Consider the following 18,753-nt stretch of genomic DNA (forward strand, 5'->3'; position numbering starts at 1 on the left):
AAAGAAAACGACACAAGGCTTTGTGACTAGATTCACTCCCACTTTTAAAAATGAAGGCGTGTGAGGGGGAGCTTCAGCTATCTTTAACAGTAGTACAAAATAAGTTTCAAATACAAGAACAAATGCAAGAATCACACCGGACCATACACTTGCATTCAACTGGGTTTTCTCAATGATAAGTTATACCTTCCGGAGATGACTTCAGGAGCTGCATAGTTTGGGGAGCCACAGCTGGTTCGCAGAAATTCACCATCTGACATCATGTTCGACAACCCTAAAAGTAAGACTCTTGCATATTGACGCATGCTTTGAATGTATGGTTAGCGAGAATTCTATGCTTCTAAAAGGATGACGGGAGGAGTACCAAGGGAAGGAGTGGGGGAAATTATGAAATAATAAAATTAAACAATTGGGGGTTTCTGGAATGGTGGGGCATTATGTATTACAAATAATTCTCACATCACTTATCACTAGGAGAAAGAATGCATCTGCAGTGAGCTGCCTCAGACTGTTAACTAGCTTTCTAAATCATATTGAAGACTCCTGTCACTGCTTGTGTGTAAAATGAAGTGATCCCAACACACAAATAGTTCTACAAAAGGAGTAGGCACATGAGATTAGACATAACAGGCTTCAAAAAAACCCCCAAAACTTAGATACATTCATGGAGCATAGGTCCATCAAGGCTATTAGCCAAGATGGGCAGGGATGGTGTCCCTAGCCTCTGTCTGCTGGATGCTGGTAATGGGCAACAGGGATGGATCACTTGATAATTACGGGTTCTGTTCATTCCCTCTGAAGTACCTGGCATTGGCCACTGTTGGAAGACAGGATACTAGGCTAGATGGACCTTTGGTCTGACCCAGTGTGGCCGTTCTTATGGTCATACAGGGACAAATTCCGTCCTGATGTTACTGCATTGGAGTCTACCATGAATGTTAGCTAATTTTTTTTAATTATTACGCTGAAAACAGTGATGAATTTGCAAATTACCTTGTTTCTCCACTGTGCTAAAACCCATGTATGTTTATACTACAAACACAAGAGATCTCACTAGCAATGCCTGTCTTCGTTGAAGGGTGAGTGTTTACGATTATGAACTCTTCAATTAAAATTATGAAATTGTTCATGGCCGTGCAAACTGACTCAGTTCTGTAAGGCATGTTATGTTGACACACTCCAGCAAGTGGCTTGTAGCTGGCTACATTTCTGGAATGCTGTTGGGGTCACATACCAAAATCAGCTATCTTGGCATTCATGTGTGCATCCAGCAGCACATTCTCTGGTTTCAGGTCTCTGTGGACAACCATATGCCTGTGACAGTAATCCACTGCAGAGAGAATCTGCTGGAAAAGGCGTCTAGCTTCCGCATCTTCCACCTACAAAACACCGGGAGACGGTTAAACCTTTCTCTGAAACGACACTTGGCAAAACACCTTTGGCTCCGTCGTGAGCTGAAAAGCTCTATGATGCACAGATAAAATTACAGTAAAAACACTGTAAACTGAGACAAATGTATAAAGCAGATTTTTCCCCTTGCATTTTATACTGCATTACTGCTTTGAAATAAAGCTAATAACTAGGAGCCGTGTGACAAAATTAGGAAAAGCTCAATTTAGACTGGTTTCAGAGTAACAGCCGTGTTAGTCTGTATTCGCAAAAAGAAAAGGAGTACTTGTGGCACCTTAGAGACTAACCAATTTATTTGAGCATGAGCTTTCGTGAGCTACAGCTCACTTCATCCAGTGAGCTGTAGCTCACGAAAGCTCATGCTCAAATAAATTGGTTAGTCTCTAAGGTGCCACAAGTACTCCTTTTCAATTTAGACTGGCTGTCACAAAGACCTGTGTTTAATTTGTGTCAGGGCTGAGCCCCGGCACATCTTGGCTTGGCAGTTTATAGCCCCTGCACCTCTGGGCTTGCTGTGTCAATGCAAAAAAAAATTGCTTTGAGCGTCAACACCTCTTTCATTACAAATTAAGCACTGACAAAGACCTTCCTAATAGTGAAATCTATTAAACTGTGGCCTAGTCTCTCAAGGGAACCAATAGCAGTCCTATCACAGGAGATTTTAATCTAGACTTGAGAAAGCATTGCACAATGTTCTACAGGGAACAAATTCAGCCATGAGGAATGAAGTAGGTGGCTTTGTAGAGGTTAAAAATGGAGCAGCTCTATGATTCTATAATTAGGAAGAATGCAATGGGGAATTAGATCAAATAAAGTGCGTTTCTGGTCATTTATACTGACCAGTTTGTAATGTTCTTTCACGAAAAATGTCGTTTCTAAATGTCAAAGTCCAGAAAGGGCCTAACTTTAATACTTAGAAAGATCAAGTATTTTCTATAAACTGAGAAAAAAAAATCATGCTGTAAATCAGAATTGTATTCATAAATGTAAGGACCAATGGAAATGACTTCTCCTATCAGTGTCCTCATACGAAATAGGTTAGTACAAAATGCATTTCTTTTGTGACCCTACAGGAAGAGAAGAACATTAGCACTGTAGCCTGAACTTTCCCGGTATCCTAACTGAGACCTTTATTCGTCCATCTTATACGTTCTGCTGTTCCTGGCTGGTGGCTGTATGAAACCTACCAAGACATCCGTAAGGGAGTTACGAGTGATTCTCCTTGTACTTAACAGTAGGTTTATTATTTGATTGGCTTATTTTTCTGGCTTGTTTTTATTTTTTGTTTATATGTTGTAACACAACATGGAGTAGTTGCAAAGAGATGTATACAACTGTATTCTAGGCCAAATGCAAGATATTCAGGATAGGACTATTTTTGTTCCATTTAGCTAAAAAGCATCCCATTTTGCAAAACCATTTTACTCTGCAGCACCATCCTTTTCCCACCCAAATCTTTATCTTGACAATATACAGTCACTTACACGTCCATGCTTACAGATGTAATCAAACAATTCGCCACCAGATACATATTCCATTACCATGAAAAAATCCGTTGGAGTGCTGATGACCTGGTATCTTCAAAAACAAAAGAGAGAATTTAGAAAGACTTAATTAGTAACAACAGAGCAAGATTTTTAAACAGTTTACTATTATAACTTCTTCTGTAAAATAAACATTTGTTTTGATCTTGTGTCAAGAATTATAACATTCATAAACCAGTCGGAGAACACTTCAATCTCTCTGGTCACGCAATCACAGACATGAAGGTCACTATCTTAAAACAAAAAAACTTCAAATCCAGACTCCAGTGAGAAACTGCTGAATTGGAATTCATTTGCAAATTGGATACTATTAATTTAGGCTTAAATAGAGACTTGGAGTGGCTAAGTCATTATGCAAGGGAGCCTGTTTCCTCTTGTTTTTTCCTACCCCCCCCCCCAGATGTTCTGGTTTAACTTGGATTTAAACTTGAAGAGTGGTCAGTTTGGATGAGCTATTACCAGCAGGAGAGTGAGTTTGTGTGTGTATGGGGGTGGGGGGGATGTGAGAAAACCTGGATTTGTGCAGGAAATAGCCCAACTTGATTGTCATGCACATTGTGTAAAGAGTTGTCACTTTGGATGGACTATCACCAGCAGGAGAGTGAATTTGTGTGGGGGGGTGGAGGGTGAGAAAACCTGGATTTGTGCTGGAAATGGCCCACCTGATGATCACTTTAGATAAGCTATTACCAGCAGGACAGTGGGGTGGGAGGAGGTATTGGTTCATATTCTCTGTGTATATATAAAGTCTGCTGCAGTTTCCACGATATGCATCTGATGAAGTGAGCTGTAGCTCACGAAAGCTTATGCTCTAATAAATTGGTTAGTCTCTAAGGTGCCACAAGTACTCCTTTTCTTTTTGCGAATATAGACTAACACGGCTGTTACTCTGAAACCTTTCTATATATGAAAAGCAATTGCTTATATTTCAAGATGCAAACAAATATAATCTCAATATAATTTCAATGGTCTGTTGAAAGCATCTGTTTCACAAATTCACTTCTTTATTTCTTAAGCTTTTACATAATCCTCTGAAATCTTTGCTACATTAGTTTACCACACTTAGGACTAACCTGATTTTCAAACTTCCATTTTGGCTAAGATTTACAGCAATGTTTTAAGAGATTGCTGTAAAAGCAAAAAAGGAATATTAACCTTCCCTCCCCCCATCCCCTCTTGTACTGCGGATGCAGGAGAAAAGAACTCTAGGTACTATAGGCAGGTAAAGTTTGAATCTGTCCTATTACACTCCAGTTTCTCAGCTAGAGTAAATTGGCATAACTTTATTGACTTCAGTGAAGCTACATAAATTTATAGCAACACCAGCTAAGGTTCACAACCATTTTCTTGTACTCAGATTTTGTGTTTGCACTGCTTATAGTTGAATTTGTGTTCTGTATCATTACACTAGAAGTGAACAAATAACTTCCTGTCTTCTTAAAACTGCATGTAAATACATCGTGTTCAGTAAAACCCGCAAAAGATCAATAAGGGTTAATACACTTTAAGGTGGTTTGAGATCCAGTATACCAAAGTCTCTGATAATTCGTTACTGTGTACAGGGAAAAAAATCAAATAAAATGGAAAGTAAATGTAATCCATTCTCACTTCCTAATTTTCTTTTAACATACCATTTCATGATTCAATTAGTTAGCCCAGACCATATTGATGTTGTTAACTGCGATTTAATTTTTAGGCCATAATTTGTTCTCTTTGACATATATGAGAACCAGTTGAGACTCAGAGTGCCAGATTGCTCTTTGAGAAGCACTTTTTGCTACCTGATTTATGAAATGGTACCAATCTGTTCTCAAAGATGCTAATGATACTGTGGAGTAACTCCATTAAAGTCAATAGTAACTTCAGAATTATGGTGGATTAACTGGAAGCAGAATTTGACCCCTTCCCTCTAAGAGGAAGGCTCACTAGATGACATGCCAGTTTCAAGAGTGCTCTAAACAACAAATTATATTTCTAATAGCCATTCAACCACTTTATTTTATAGACATGCCAAATGTATTTAATGGCTGGCTACTATAATAACTTGATTTGTGCATTTAAACCTGGAGGTTTCTGGATTTTTAATCTGAGAACGCTAAACTACTGCAGTGCAGTTACCTATTTGCAACTTAAATTCGGATACCTCAGAGTGTCAATTTTGGAACCTCTTTCCTGAATTTCAACATCATAAACAGAAAATGGTAACTTTAGTCTTCTGATATCCAGACCACTAATGGAGAACTCCTATTGGTTTGGGGCTAGGATTTCACCTCGAGAGCCTGATCATGTAGTCATTACACAGACAAAAGTCACATTAACTTCAAAGTCTCATTAACTGCTGGATCAGGCCAAAAGAGAAGAGAGAACACTAACTCCCATTGACATCTATGGTAGTTCCTTGTAGCCCTCAGTTCTCAGTCACCATTGCCATTCCATTGAAAAACAACAGGGCTTACACAGGTGTAAGTATGTAGAACTTGATTCAATAAAGTTTACTATGCATGGGATTGCCAAGATAATACCCCAAACTTCCCAGCAAAACTGGTCTGTATAGTTTTCTAAGGCTCTGACTCTGCTCTTATTGACTTCAATGTCGCAAGACTGGGCCCTAACTCAGCAAAAACCTGCACACCTGCTTAGCTTTGTATATTACTGGGAGTCATTCCACTGAAGTCAAGTAAAGTGAAGCATGTGTATAAGACTTGTAGGATCAAGGCCTTAATTTATAACTTGGTAGGTCCATGACTGGAACAGCACAAAGGCAGCCTGATCCAAAGCCCTTTGAAATCGCTGATTTCAGTGGGCATGGGACAGGCCCATAATGAATAGATGTGTCAACTTATTTGCAAAAAACTAAAGAATGTCTTGAATGAATTATTTAGAGAATATTAATTAGCTGGCTCTGTTCCCCGATACACTTCTCAAAATGCAAACTAACCATTTCAGTCTTTTCCATCTTCTGCAAGTGTAATTTAATTTGCTAGTAAAACAAAAATGCATTCAAGAGAATTCCCTCTGACACAACATAGAACTGAAATGCAATATGAACACAGAGAACACTAGCAATTGTACTTACAGTTTGATAATATGAGGGTGCCGAAAGAGTTTTAGGTTTTGAATTTCTCTCTTGATTTTCCCAACCACATCCAAGCTCCGAATTTTCTGTCTATTTAAAATTTTTACGGCTACTTTATGTCCTGTCAGCTGGTGTTCTCCAACTAATGAAAAGAGAACATTAGAATGTCACTAAAGAGGATGCAATGACCTGTAGGAGTAATTTAGCTTACTGACATAGGTGGGTTCTGAGGGAACAATGGAAGGAGGGTCATGATGGGTAAACTGTCTGAAAGTTGGGAACCACCAGGCCTGCACAGGGGACTGGTGTTTGGACTCCATGACTCAGATGACTAATAAAGGAATATCACCTCTAGGTTAGTGATTCAAGTCCAAAACACGTTGTTACCATCTGAAGATGACGAGTGGCCCTGTGTGAAATGAGTCTGGTGACCTCAGTCCAGGCCCCAAGCCTGGATTTATAATGTGGACACAGCTGACCACTTTACAGAAAGTTTCAGAGGCCATAGCTCTGATGGACATGGAAACTATGTGGTCAGAGAGCTTGTTTCTGAGGCACTTTTTCCACTCACTCCTAAGCAGGTCCTCCCATCGTCACTCAGGATGGAGAGAATGGAATTGAGCATTATCTATGAAGTTCTATACAGAGTGCTCAAAATCCTGCAAGCTTTACTGAAGGATGACAAGTCTATACATGTTTTACCCAGAGATCCACAAGCAAGTAGTTTCTGACTAGTTATGTATTTTAAAGTGCAGCTTCGTTCTCACTGAACGTCAAACCATTAGGGAGGTGAAAGGGTGGAGTTAACCCTGTCTCTCCCATCATGTTGCAAAACTTCCCCTAACTACACATATTTCTAATCCTTCCTATGCTGCCTTCTGGAAACTAAAGCTACTTTCTCTCGCCCACAAAGCCCTGCATAAATCATATACTGGGATTTTCCAAGCATGCCTTATCGAGCGCTTCAGTAGAGCAAGCCAAACTCTGCTCTGAGTTGTACTGGTCCATATCACTTACATGGGTGACAGTGGTGTAACACGAGAGGAGAATCTGGCTCAGAGTTTTTAACTTAATGTGAAATTTCCCAGCTTTTGTCAGTTTAAGCCAGCCAGCCTCCTTCTGTCATCACTTAATGTACTACTTCTTGTGAGAATTAGAAAATACTTAGCTGCTAAAATGCATTTAGACTGAATGACAGGTTATGTTCACATGCCATACTATGGACTTGATGAATACTCCAACCAACCTCTCCCAAACTGTTTTCACCATAACCAAAGGGTCCAGTCTTGAAGGCCTTACACAGACATCTATCTTTGCAAAAGCTTAATCAACACTTAGTGGAAATCTCAGGATTTTCTTGTGGTCTCTAGCGGTGGGCTGTCTGGAAAATAATTCCATTTGGTAAAAAAAATTGTAATGTAAAAATCTGTTTTCATTCTGCATCAGAACAAAAAGTAGACCTTTAAAATCTTCTGTGAGTGTGAGATATTATGACCCTCGGCCTTCCCCTAAGAACAGACAATAGCCTAGTGGTTAGGGCCCTCACATGGGAGCCTGACGCTCAGTTTTGCTGAAAAATTCCAGACCAGCTCTAGTTAGAGTGTCCTCTAAGGCAGTGCTTCTCAAGCTATCTGATGTGGAGGACCGGCAATTTTTTTCCCCCCAATTTGTGCGCGCAGACCGGCAGCCGGTGGCTCGGTCCGCAGACCAACACTTTGAGTAGCACTGGTCTAGGGAGTAGGATGCCAGGAAGGGACTTGCCTTTACATAGGGCTTCCAGTTCTTCAAGGGAGAAATTGATTAATACAAGGCTTATGTACCACTTAGGCCTTGTCTACACTACAGGGGAAATTCGATATAAGCTACACTATTTGAGTTAGGTGAATAGCCTAATTCAAATTGACATAGCTTAGACCTACTTACCACGGGGTCCACATTATGCAGTGTTGACAGGAGACGCTCTCCCGTCGACTCCCCCTACCCTTCTCGATCCAGTGGAGTACAGGAGTCGACAGGAGAGCAATCTGTGGTTGATTTAGCAGTTCTTCACTAGATTTAGCGGGTCTTCACTAGACCCGCTAAATTGACCGCTGATGCATCGATCGCTGCTCGTCAATTCCCCCAATAAGTGTAGACAAGCTCTCAGTGGACTTACAGGGCTTAAATGGGACTTACGTGATGCACAGGTCTTAAACTAGCCCTCTGAACGAGGGTTAAGTTCAGCACAAAGATATAATCAAGAATAATGACAAGTTCTAGACCGTTATGTAGTCTGGGGTAGATTACTTTCCCTATAGAGTCTTAGCACACAAGTGCTAAAAACAAATTAAACAAAAAATATTGAAAAAATATGTCCCTGAAGGGGCAATCTGTCTCTGTGGAGCTCATATCCAAGGCTAAGTTGCAAGGATTTACAGCATGTAAAGATTAGGTTAATCAGAAATAGATATACATACATCACGGGGACGAATATTCATTGTCACACAGGGGTAGAGTAAATCTCAAATAACCTAGTCTTAAAAATAGAACTTTACACACTTACATAATTATATGCAATCCTCCCGCTGTGCAAACTAACAGCAAAGGCCAAATTCTGCAGAAGTCTTTATTCAATGGAAGTTTCCACAGTTGTGTTTCTTGGCTCCTGAATACTGCAGTGGGAAATCAGTCCTTAAGCCTTGTAGTAAGCCCTGATTTTAGGGGGGATGCTGCAGCTGCAAACTTGAGTACATTCTTTAAAAATACAGGTTAGAGAGAAATGTGTTGATGCTGTTTGTCTCCTATTGAGCACATTGGGACTGACTTTGCTCTCACTTACACTGATGTAAACTGGGAGTAATTCTACTGAGGTTAGTGGAATCACATCAGATTAAAAATGGTGTGAGAGAACTCGGAATTAGACCCATTCCTTATGATTGAACAGCCTGTGCCACAAAGTGTTCTGCGTGTATGAAGGCAAAATTATAACAAAGTTAAATCTATAGGAAGCTCCTTGCATATCATAGCAATAATGCCTTCGGCATTACCATTTATATTGCAGCTGACAACTTGAAACCCTTTAACGCCATTTTTTGGCCATAATTTTATAAATGGTGAGGATCCTGCAAAGACTTACACATGCTTAACTTGACATCGAGTGGGTGGAATTCTGGCTCAACGGATGTTAATAGGAGTTTTTGACACTGAGACTTCAAAGAGGCCAGAATTTCAACATGTAAGTCATCCCATAGTTACTCACAGCATGCAAACGTAAGTACCTGTATACGTTTTTGCAGGATTGGTTAATATTTTGCTTTTAGCTTCATATAGTTAATTACCATTACATAACATACTTCCCAGGCCTATATTAGAACACATGGCAAAAACTAGTATCTTCCATTCCTCTCTGTCATTTGCTGCTACTTCTATCTCTTCTATGGCACAGAGATGGCCTGTTCTGCCCCCTGTTTCTAAGAGGTCTTCTTCAGATTTCTCTTGACTGCCCTCGTTTCCTTACACCAGTACCTTCATGTGGGAATCTGTGTGTTGGTAGCTGGAGTACGTGCCCCAGATATGTCCAGTGTATCCTTCTGATTCTGGTGGCAATGAATGAGCTGATAGTTGGCGATTTCTCAGAACTCTTCATTGTAACAAAGTCTTTCCGGCCAATGCCCAGAATCTTTCGCAGACATTTATTTTCAAAACTATCTACTTCTCTGTCTAAAATTTTTGGTAAATATCCAGCTCTCGCACTCGCAGCTGTATTTTAGCACTGAGATTACGTTTGAACTGAAAATTCTCAGTTTTGTCCTGATTCTACATATCTTTAATTGCCATACGTTTAGTAAATGCTGTGGGTGCCTTTCCTATCGTTGATGTCACTTATTTTACTATCTTCCATAGCAATCAACTTTATTTAAGTCTTTAAAATAAATCTATACTTAATCAGTACAGATCTAAGGAGTTCTCTGTATGAAAAGAGATCCAAAATTTAATCTAAAACCGGGGAAAACCAATGAAACCATTGACATATTTTAAGAGATTAAGATCACTACATTTTTTAAAAGCTGATTTATTTCTACTTGAGAATTTGCTTAATGCACTCTAATACGTATTTTCTAAAGTATGCCATAATCAGCTGTTTCTATCTAACAGTGTTGGATTACATACAGTTACAAAACTGTTAATGTTTCTTATACTACATTAAAAAGGTGGGGCACAGGTGGGGTTTTCGTTTGTTTTGGTTTTGATTTTTTTTTTTTTTTAGATTACACTGAAAACTTGTTTACAATAAACACAAAGATACGGTGACATTCGTAATCAGGGAGGCCACAGAATAATATTCTGAAGCACAAGACAGGGAGTAAAAACCCTGCCATTAACTTATTAACAGCATATCATTTTAAAGGCTTTAAGCAGATCACTAGAAGCTCACTGCAGTGTGTGAGTGCGGACAGGAGCAGAGCATGAAAATGACAGAGCAGTAAGGCTGTTACCATTCTGGGTGAAGGAGGTCATTATTATTAGCGAAGAGATAAACACTGCCAGAGATTCTTTCCTCAATAAGAGTGTCCCAAAAATAAAACACTTGGCCACCCTTGAAAATAAAAGCCCCGTTTTGCATGAACTGCAATATGCTACAGTTTGTATTGTACATGCAAGTCAGGGATTTAACTATGGGCTGAGGTAAACAGGGTCATTCTCATTGTGCAGTATGTAGAAAATACCAGTCATCAGTATTAGGATGCACCTTTGCATCTCTTGGGATTCTGGAAATTACAGCTTCCCAAGGTTTCAGAGTAGCAGCCATGTTAGTCTGTATCCACAGAAAGAAAAGGAGGACTTGTGGCACCATAGAGACTAACAAATTTAATTGAGCATAAGCTTTCATGAGCTACAGCTCCTACAGCACCCTATGCCATGCTGCTAATGGACTGCTCTGTAGCCCAGAATTTCTAGAAAACGCTATGCTAAAGCAACCCCCCTTCTACATCTGTGAGGGGGACAGTGTATGGCCACTTATGGTGACCCTGCCCTGGGAGAATTCTCCCCAGGCCCTTTGTGGCATAGTTCTGGAAGGAAGTTGGTCTCTCTTCCAGCCAGGGTTAATGTAACATGTACATGGAGTACAGGTTAATAGTGTAATGAGAAGAGGGAGAGGAGAGAAAGGGGGCCGGAATGGAGCACATCAGATCAATACCTATAGACCTTGCATCAGGGATGAATAAGCCCACAGGACATATGATTTGGTAGGACAATAGAAACCCCACATTTAAGGCCTACAAATCACACACCTCAACAGTGTGATGCATAATAAATAATACTTTGCCTGTGCCCACAGAAGCACCTTCTATTGGAGAATCTCAAACCATTTTCCGAAATTAAAGAATGATACCATGCCCCATCTCTTGTGGTCAGTAAGAATGAAATAACTGCTTTGGGTGGGGAAACTGAGGCACAACACAGTTAAGTAGCTTGGTCACAGTCATGCACAAGTGACACAGCCAGGAACAAAACCCAGATCTCATCCCTAGGTTCAGCACCATCCTTTATATACAAATGACATATTATATTCTACCATGTATTTACATCACTCCCATCCTCACTCATAAGGATAGACCAGGCCTGAAAGACTGTATTTAAAGAAATAATGTTACTGAGTAGCTTATCTTCTTTCCATCCCTGAAAAACAACATGCATCTTTGCAGGGTTTTTTTTTTTTTTAAGTTCAAACACATCAATAATTAAAAATAACAGTCTGCTTTGTAATCCATCTTTTGCTTACAGTAAGCATCAGATACAGAGCTATTATTGTTTCACTCCCCAGTGACTTGTTAAGTCTACACGCATGTCTTGAGAGACAAAAGACTGACTATAAATTGCCTTTTAAACACAGCAGGTTTCCAATGTAGCTGTTTCCAGCCAGAGGAATCTTTCCATACTGGAGTAAACACACTTTTCCACCCCGTTTAGTAGGTTGTTGTGCCTAGCCTTCATTTGATCTTTAGTTGTTAGCTTGTGTTCTGTTCTTTCTAATGATTTTATCTTAAGCTACTGGGTCTAGTTAGGAGTCTGTGTTCCTCTACATAGTGGGGCATAACTGGCTAGGGGGCAGTACTGCTGAAAAGGATCTGAGGATTACAGTAGATCACGACTTGAATATGAGTCAACAATGTGATGCAGTTGCTAAAAAGGGTTGTATCATTCTGGGTGGTATTAACAGGAATGTCATATGTAAGACATGGCAGGTAATTATCCCACTCTAGCTGGCACTGGTGAGGAGGCCTCAGGTGGAGTACCATGTCAATCCTGGGCACCACTCCTTAGGAAAGATGTGGACAAACTGGAGACTGGCCAGAGGCGAGCAACCAAAACGATAAAAGGTTTAGAAACCTGATCTCTGAGGAAAGGTTATAAAACCTGGGCATGTTTTGTCTTGAGAAAAGAAGAATGAGGGTGCCCCTGATAACAGCTGTTGAGAGCTGTTATAAAGAGGATAGTGATCAATTGTCAGAGGCTGTTAAAAAGAGGACAGTTCTCCCTATCCACTGGAGTTAGTCAAGTATTAATCTGCTTAATCTGCAGCAATGGAGATTTATGGTAGATATTAGGAAAAAGTTTCTAACTATAAGGGTAGTTAAGCTCTGGAATAGGTTCTAAAGGAGGTTGTGGAACCCCATCACTGGAGATTTTTAAGAAGCACCTGTCAGGGATAGTCTAAGTTTACTTGGTCCTGCCTCAGCGCAGGGGGCTGGACTTGATGACTTCTTGAGGTCCCTCCAGCCTTACATTTCTAGATTCCATGTAGTGGAAGGTGTGAAACTTGTTGCTCGCAGTACATGAACAATTTTTCATACACTAATATTAGAAATAGGTTTTAGAAATGTAGATCCTGCAATTAATTTCCCCCAGGTTCTTGTGTGAGGGGGGATATTGGTTCCTGTCCTTTGCTCACACACAGCCCAAAACAAAAGGTTCTCTCCTCCTCTGATTCTGATGGAGGGGGGATAATACGAGCATATCTTGGAAGGGGTGATGTGATATGGAAGGAGCAGCAGCTCCAATGTACACTCCCTTGAGAACTGCAGAAATCCCCCTGCACCATCACGTATGTGGGGCTCCACAAACAAGGGAAGAGTGAGAAGCAGATGGTATTGTAGCACATTCTCTTTTGGTACCTGGTGGTTGTCTGCTGGGAAACCTCCATGAAGTAATGTTGCTGGAACTCGCCTCTGTACCTCCCCTCCCTGTTAGGCGTGAGGTGAGCAGTAGTGGGGTGGGCTATTCAGTCAGTGGCAGCAAACCTTCATAGTAGCATTGGCTGCCATTGGAAATGGGGTGACCTTACTATGTGCGTGGAGGGGAAGACAATCATTAGGCCTGGGGGGGTAGTGCTACTTTGACCCACAGATCCTTGGGGTTGGCAGGATGTACCCCTCCATGGGGTCACAAAGCCCTCCCTTTGGGGGGAAAGGTGTGGGCACACTCCACAAAGGAGAGACTCAGAGATTTTTGATGTAGTTTTTCCTCCTAAAGAGAGGGGCCCAGAGAACCCAAAAATGCTAACACTCCTGGATTATCAGCATCACCACCATTTTTCAGTGCACTTCTCCCTTTACTTTATTACGCCCGTTCAGGGCCTGATGCAAAGCCTATTCGAGTCAATAGATGTCTTCTCCTGACTGCAGTGGCCTGACACAAGCCCCGTAGAGCTTTCAGCTCTTGACATTTGCCATGAGCCATTGGGAAGAGAGGGGGAATTTCTCAGAAAGTTAATACAAACAAAACCAAATAATTTGCTCACTCGATTCCCTAGACGAGAAAGGTGGGAGGGCTGTGTTTAAAATTGGCTTTAGTCACTTTCCTGTTAGTGACGAGTATTCCGGCCAATTTCTGCAAACACAAACAGAAGTGACACTGGGACTATCAAGGCCTGGGCTAGTGTAGGTTAGTCTGGTGGTGGAAGTGACCAGGATAATGAGAGAAAAAGCAGCAGCCATCCAGTTCTTACAAGACAATGACTGCACGGGCTAGTCATCAGTGCTGACTGCAGCCTCAGAGAAGCCAAGTCAAAAGAAAATTAATAGTGTTACTCTTCTTAAGTACCTACTTCTGCTATTGAACACTGCATTATTGTCAGCGTATGGCAAACATGCATCTCAAGCGGTTAGCAAGGCGCGCATGGAAGAGATGTAAACAAATCTGTTTCAAAAAATGGCCCTTTCTGATTTAGCTATTTTGAGCAAAAAATAGTTGTGAAAAGAAACAATATTTCTCTTGCGATAAGTTGCACCAGTCATGAAAGTTGAATGAACGCTGAAGTCCCCAAATGTCCTAGCTCTCCACAGAAACTCTGTATGAACTTTACTTCATAGGCACCTGGGTTTCTCTGATGCAGTAAAAGTCAAAGCACTTAACTGCTTCTGCAAGTACTACCACGGGAACACAAGAGCTGATGGGACAGTGAGAGAACTCATTTCCTTCTATTAACTTCCTCTCTCCTGCCCCTACCTCCACCCCCGATTATAAAGAAAAACAATAAAACATGTAACTAACACAGCTGCCCAATTCTTCATCATAATCATTTGCGTGTGTGTTATATCACCATCCCCTACTTGTGGCTAATTTGTCTTCTACATTGTCAGCCCTCTGGCACAGGGTTTGACTCTGATCTGTTTGCACAGTGCCCAGGACAATGGGGCAGTGATCTTGGCTGGGGCTCTTGGGCGCTGCCATAATATGTTTACTGCTATTATTAATCACTATAATTTTGCCTACACCTAACGAAACCCTGTGACCTGTAATCTCACTGTTGTCTTTGACACTTCTCACAACTCCTTTTAGCCACTCAACCCATCCCATCCTGGATCTCTTGCTGGATCCTATTACCTGTTCCTCTTTTAACCGAAATCCAGTCCCTGCTTAAAACCATCCATCATCTTCAAGAAACCACTTCTTTTTTTCCTCCTTGATAATCCCCACACTTTCCCCCCCTCTTAATTATTGTGTGGTACCTTATGTTTTCTTATCTTTGTTCTTGCCTCCCAAAAGCATACTCTTCAGTGACTTCCCTAATGCACTGTGCAAAGTGCGAGTGCCAGATCACTAGGGTTATTAAAAACAAATCAGCCTGAAAAATGGTTGTAAAATGACTACGTATCTCATATTCTTAGTGAATAGGAAATAATTATGCAAAATATATATATGCTTGAATCAATAGCTCATAATATATCTAATTTCCTTCATGTTTCTTGTTAGAACATAATGATTACAGGCTACTTTAGTGCCCATTAAATCAAAATTGCTATAATTTAGCACACAAAGAGCACACGTAGTTTAATCTCAGTTTGGATACCATAAATCCACTTTGCATATACCGAACTCCCACTAGAAAAGGGGATGGTGTTTTCGGCAAAATACTGAGAAAAATTATACGTATAAGGCACTACTCCATGAAAAGAACTGTTCTTAAATCCCAATAGTTTCCATTGATTTACACATGTCTTTTGGAACCTGCTGGCTGTGTATGAAAGTCAGGATTGTGTACAGTAATGGTTTAACGATTTAAATGGCCCCCTTTTGCCAGGCTTTGAGTGAAGAGGAACTTTTTTTTTTCTTAGCGAGCAGATGAATTGTGTATTTTTCTTTGGCACTGTTACCTGAGAAAAGTCAAACTTCAACTTAACGTTGGAATTAATAGGGGGAAAAAGAAGGTGCATGTACTTTTATTCACAAGTCTTTCAGAGCGCTGAGGGAAAGCTTGTATCTGACTTGAAAGGGCAAGGTGAATTCTGACTGATCACCAATCAGCCTTTGCTGTAGGAATCCCTATGAATAAATCAACCCTGACTCCCCCATCCCTTCTGCTACAGTTCTGAACCCAAAGCCCCTGTCTAGGGATAGGGAGATGAAATCATCTTTGGCTCTTGCTCCTATTCCCCAACATGACACCTGCTACTTCTTCTACAGTGGTGACACAGCTGGAACTCAAGGATGATCTATATCACACAACAGGGGCAAAGATGCTAAGACAGGTAGGTCCCTTCAGTCACCATTTCGGTCCCAATCTCCTCCATACTGAGGAACGAACGTTTGAACACTCTCTATTCTTACCCACAGGCAAAGGAGGAATGTAAAGGTCAGGGTTAGAAACGGCTGCATGTGGTTATTGAAGAGCGGGGGTTGAATCTCCCTGAAACTTCCTGCCCACACCCAATTACCCTCTTCTCTCTAGGATTACCCTGCGTCCCCACTCTCCACCAGCCCCACAGGCAGCAGGGACACTCCAGCTTTAGGAAGGACATATGCCAGGTGAAGAGGGAAGCATTCAGTTCTTCAAGTTGACACCCACTAGGACTAGGGTGACCAGAGAGCAAGTGTGAAAAATTGGGAGGGGGTGGGAGTAACAGGCACCTATATAAGAAAAAGCCCCGAATATCGGGACTGTCCCTGTGAAATCAGGAGATTTGGTCACCCTAACAGCCACGCTCTTTTGTGTGGTGAACAACAGAGAGGGTATCATTCAGCTTTAATCACTGCCCTGCTTCACAAGCCAATTCTCTGCAGCATGCCTGGCTGCCTCAGCCTGCTACCTATGTGGCTTGACATTGTGCTGCTGCCTGAACATGCCCGTGGCAAATATTTCCAGCCTCGGTTGCCAGGTCTGATTCCCTTCACAGGAATCCCAGTCACTGTGGTCTCTGGCTGTAGTAACCGACCACAAGAAAGCCTGTCCCCTGCTGTGGCTATGGCGAGGGTACCGGGCATGCACAGAGGAAGTGGATTCCAGACGCTGCCCGCCTGGCCTGGTTTATGATGGGTAGAGAAAGGCTGCACAGCGGAGGGAGGGAAGGAGTACAGGCACTGGAGTGGTGAGGGTGACACAGGGAAGAGGAACTCACCTAGTACATGCCTACAGATTGGACAGGCCTCACCTGGTGCACTGGACATAGGAAAGGGGCATACATGAGGGGAGAGAGCATAGGCGAGAGGAGAGGGAGTGGACAGGACTTCACCCAGTGCATCCATGAGAGGGAGGGTGCAGGCCAGTGGAGGGAACTGGAGGGATGAACGGTGTATACACTGGTGGCAAGAGGGGTACTGCACTGTGCTTGTGCCGGGGCAGGAAATGGGGGGTGGCGCGCACTGGGGCAAGGGGATGGGGCTGCACGGCTGGTGCCCTGGGGGAAGGGAGCCAGGGGCTGCATGGAGCATGCACAGAGGACTGCCCGGTGCGTGCCCTGGGGAAAGGAGCGAGGGGGCTGCCCGGTGCATGCCCTGGGGAAGAGAGCAACGGGGCTGCCCAGTGCGTGCCCTGGGGAAAGGAGCGAGGGGGCTGCCTGTGCGTGCCCTGGGGAAGAGAGCAACGGGGCTGCCCAGTGCGTGCCCTGGGGAAGGGAGCGAGGGGGCTGCACAGCTGGTGCCCTGGGGGAAGGGAGCCAGGGGCTGCCCGGTGTGTGCCCTGGGGGATGGGAGCGAGAGGGCTGCCTGGTGCGTGACCTGGAAAAGGAAGCAAGGGGGCTGCCCGGTGTGTGCCCTGGGGGGATGGGAGCGAGGGGGCTGCCCGGTGCGTGCCCTGGGGGGAAGGGAGCCGGGGGCTCCCCGGTGCGTGCCCTGGGGGGAAGGGAGCCGGGGGCTCCCCGGTGCGTGCCCTGGGGGGAAGGGAGCCGGGGGCTCCCCGGTGCGTGCCCTGGGGGGAAGGGAGCCGGGGGCTGCCCGGTGCGTGCCCTGGGGGGAAGGGAGCCGGGGGGCTGCCCGGTGCGTGTCCTGGGGAAGGGAGCCGGGGGGCTGCCCGGTGCGGGCCCTGGGGGAAGGGAGCCGGGGGCTGCCCGGTGCGGGCCGTGCTGGGGGGGCGCGGGGGCTGCCCGGTGCGTGTCCTGGGGAAGGGAGCCGGGGGGCTGCCCGGTGCGGGCCCTGGGGGAAGGGAGCCGGGGGCTGCCCGGTGCGGGCCGTGCTGGGGGGGTGTGGGGGCTGCCCGGTGCGTGCCCTGGGGAAGGGAGCCGGGGGCTGCCCGGTGCGGGCCGTGCTGGGGGGGCGCGGGGGCTGCCCGGTGCGTGTCCTGGGGAAGGGAGCCGGGGGCTGCCCGGTGCGGGCCCTGGGGGAAGGGAGCCGGGGGCTGCCCGGTGCGGGCCGTGCTGGGGGGGGCGCGGGGGCTGCCCGGTGCGTGCCCTGGGGAAGGGAGCCGGGGGCTGCCCGGTGCGGGCCGTGCTGGGGGGGCGCGGGGGCTGCCCGGTGCGTGCCCTGGGGAAGGGAGCCGGGGGCTGCCCGGTGCGGGCCGTGCTGGGGGGGGCGCGGGGGCCCGGCTCTGCCCAGCCCGTGGAGCAGAAGCCAGGGCTGCTCCCAGCCCGGCGCCGGGCGATCCCGTTTCCCCGGCGCCCCCTGCCCGGGCGGCGGCCGCCGCGCCCAGCCCCGATACTCAGCTCTTGACTTTGCCGAAGGTGCCGACGCCGAGGGTGTCCCCCAGCACGTAGTGCCCGATCTTCACCCGCCCGTCGTGCTTCTGCCTCTCAGCCATCTTCGCTGCGCGCTGCCGGAGGGACCACAATGCAGCAGGGCCGGGCGGGGGGGCGCGGGCAGCGGGGCGGCCCGGGGCAGGGCGATGCCAGCCCGGGCGTGGGGGGTGGCACGGGGGAGGGGGCCGGGTGGCGTGGTGCCAGGCTGGGGGGATGGGAATAGCGCAAGGGCTGGCCGGGAGGGAGGCAGGGTGCATGCAGAGGGGGAGGAGGGGTAAATGCCACGCTGAAG

The 18,753-nt window shown here is 44.7% G+C and overlaps 2 protein-coding genes across 7 annotated transcripts in view; one reads left to right on the top strand and one right to left on the bottom strand.

Moving 5' to 3' along the window:
• FYB2 (FYN binding protein 2) overlaps nucleotides 1-2,673 on the top strand; it is a 68,685-nt gene extending 66,012 nt beyond the window's left edge. For both annotated transcript variants that reach the window (XR_012160472.1, XR_012160473.1), the window contains 2 exons: nucleotides 1-280; nucleotides 2,484-2,673. The gene's annotated coding sequence lies outside the window, so the exon portion shown is untranslated. The remainder of the gene's footprint in view (nucleotides 281-2,483) is intronic.
• The window catches only part of PRKAA2 (protein kinase AMP-activated catalytic subunit alpha 2), a 35,875-nt gene extending 17,342 nt beyond the window's left edge, over nucleotides 1-18,533 (bottom strand). For 2 of the 5 annotated variants that reach the window (XM_073357583.1, XM_073357587.1), the window contains exons 1-5: nucleotides 18,430-18,533; nucleotides 6,031-6,172; nucleotides 2,895-2,988; nucleotides 1,235-1,379; nucleotides 187-274 (exon numbers count right to left, since the gene is read on the bottom strand). In XM_073357583.1, the coding sequence (XP_073213684.1) occupies nucleotides 187-274; nucleotides 1,235-1,379; nucleotides 2,895-2,988; nucleotides 6,031-6,172; nucleotides 18,430-18,523 (563 nt within the window). In that variant the 5' untranslated portion in view covers nucleotides 18,524-18,533. Of the gene's footprint in view, nucleotides 1-186; nucleotides 275-1,234; nucleotides 1,380-2,894; nucleotides 2,989-6,030; nucleotides 6,173-7,276; nucleotides 8,512-8,572; nucleotides 18,140-18,429 lie in introns of those variants that run through there. The other 3 variants (XM_073357585.1, XM_073357584.1, XM_073357586.1) reach the window with 3 other exon arrangements.
• Between the last annotated feature and the right edge of the window lie 220 nt (nucleotides 18,534-18,753).

This window comes from Lepidochelys kempii, chromosome 8 (genome assembly GCF_965140265.1).
Source record: "Lepidochelys kempii isolate rLepKem1 chromosome 8, rLepKem1.hap2, whole genome shotgun sequence".
Lineage (NCBI taxonomy): Eukaryota > Metazoa > Chordata > Testudines > Cheloniidae > Lepidochelys > Lepidochelys kempii.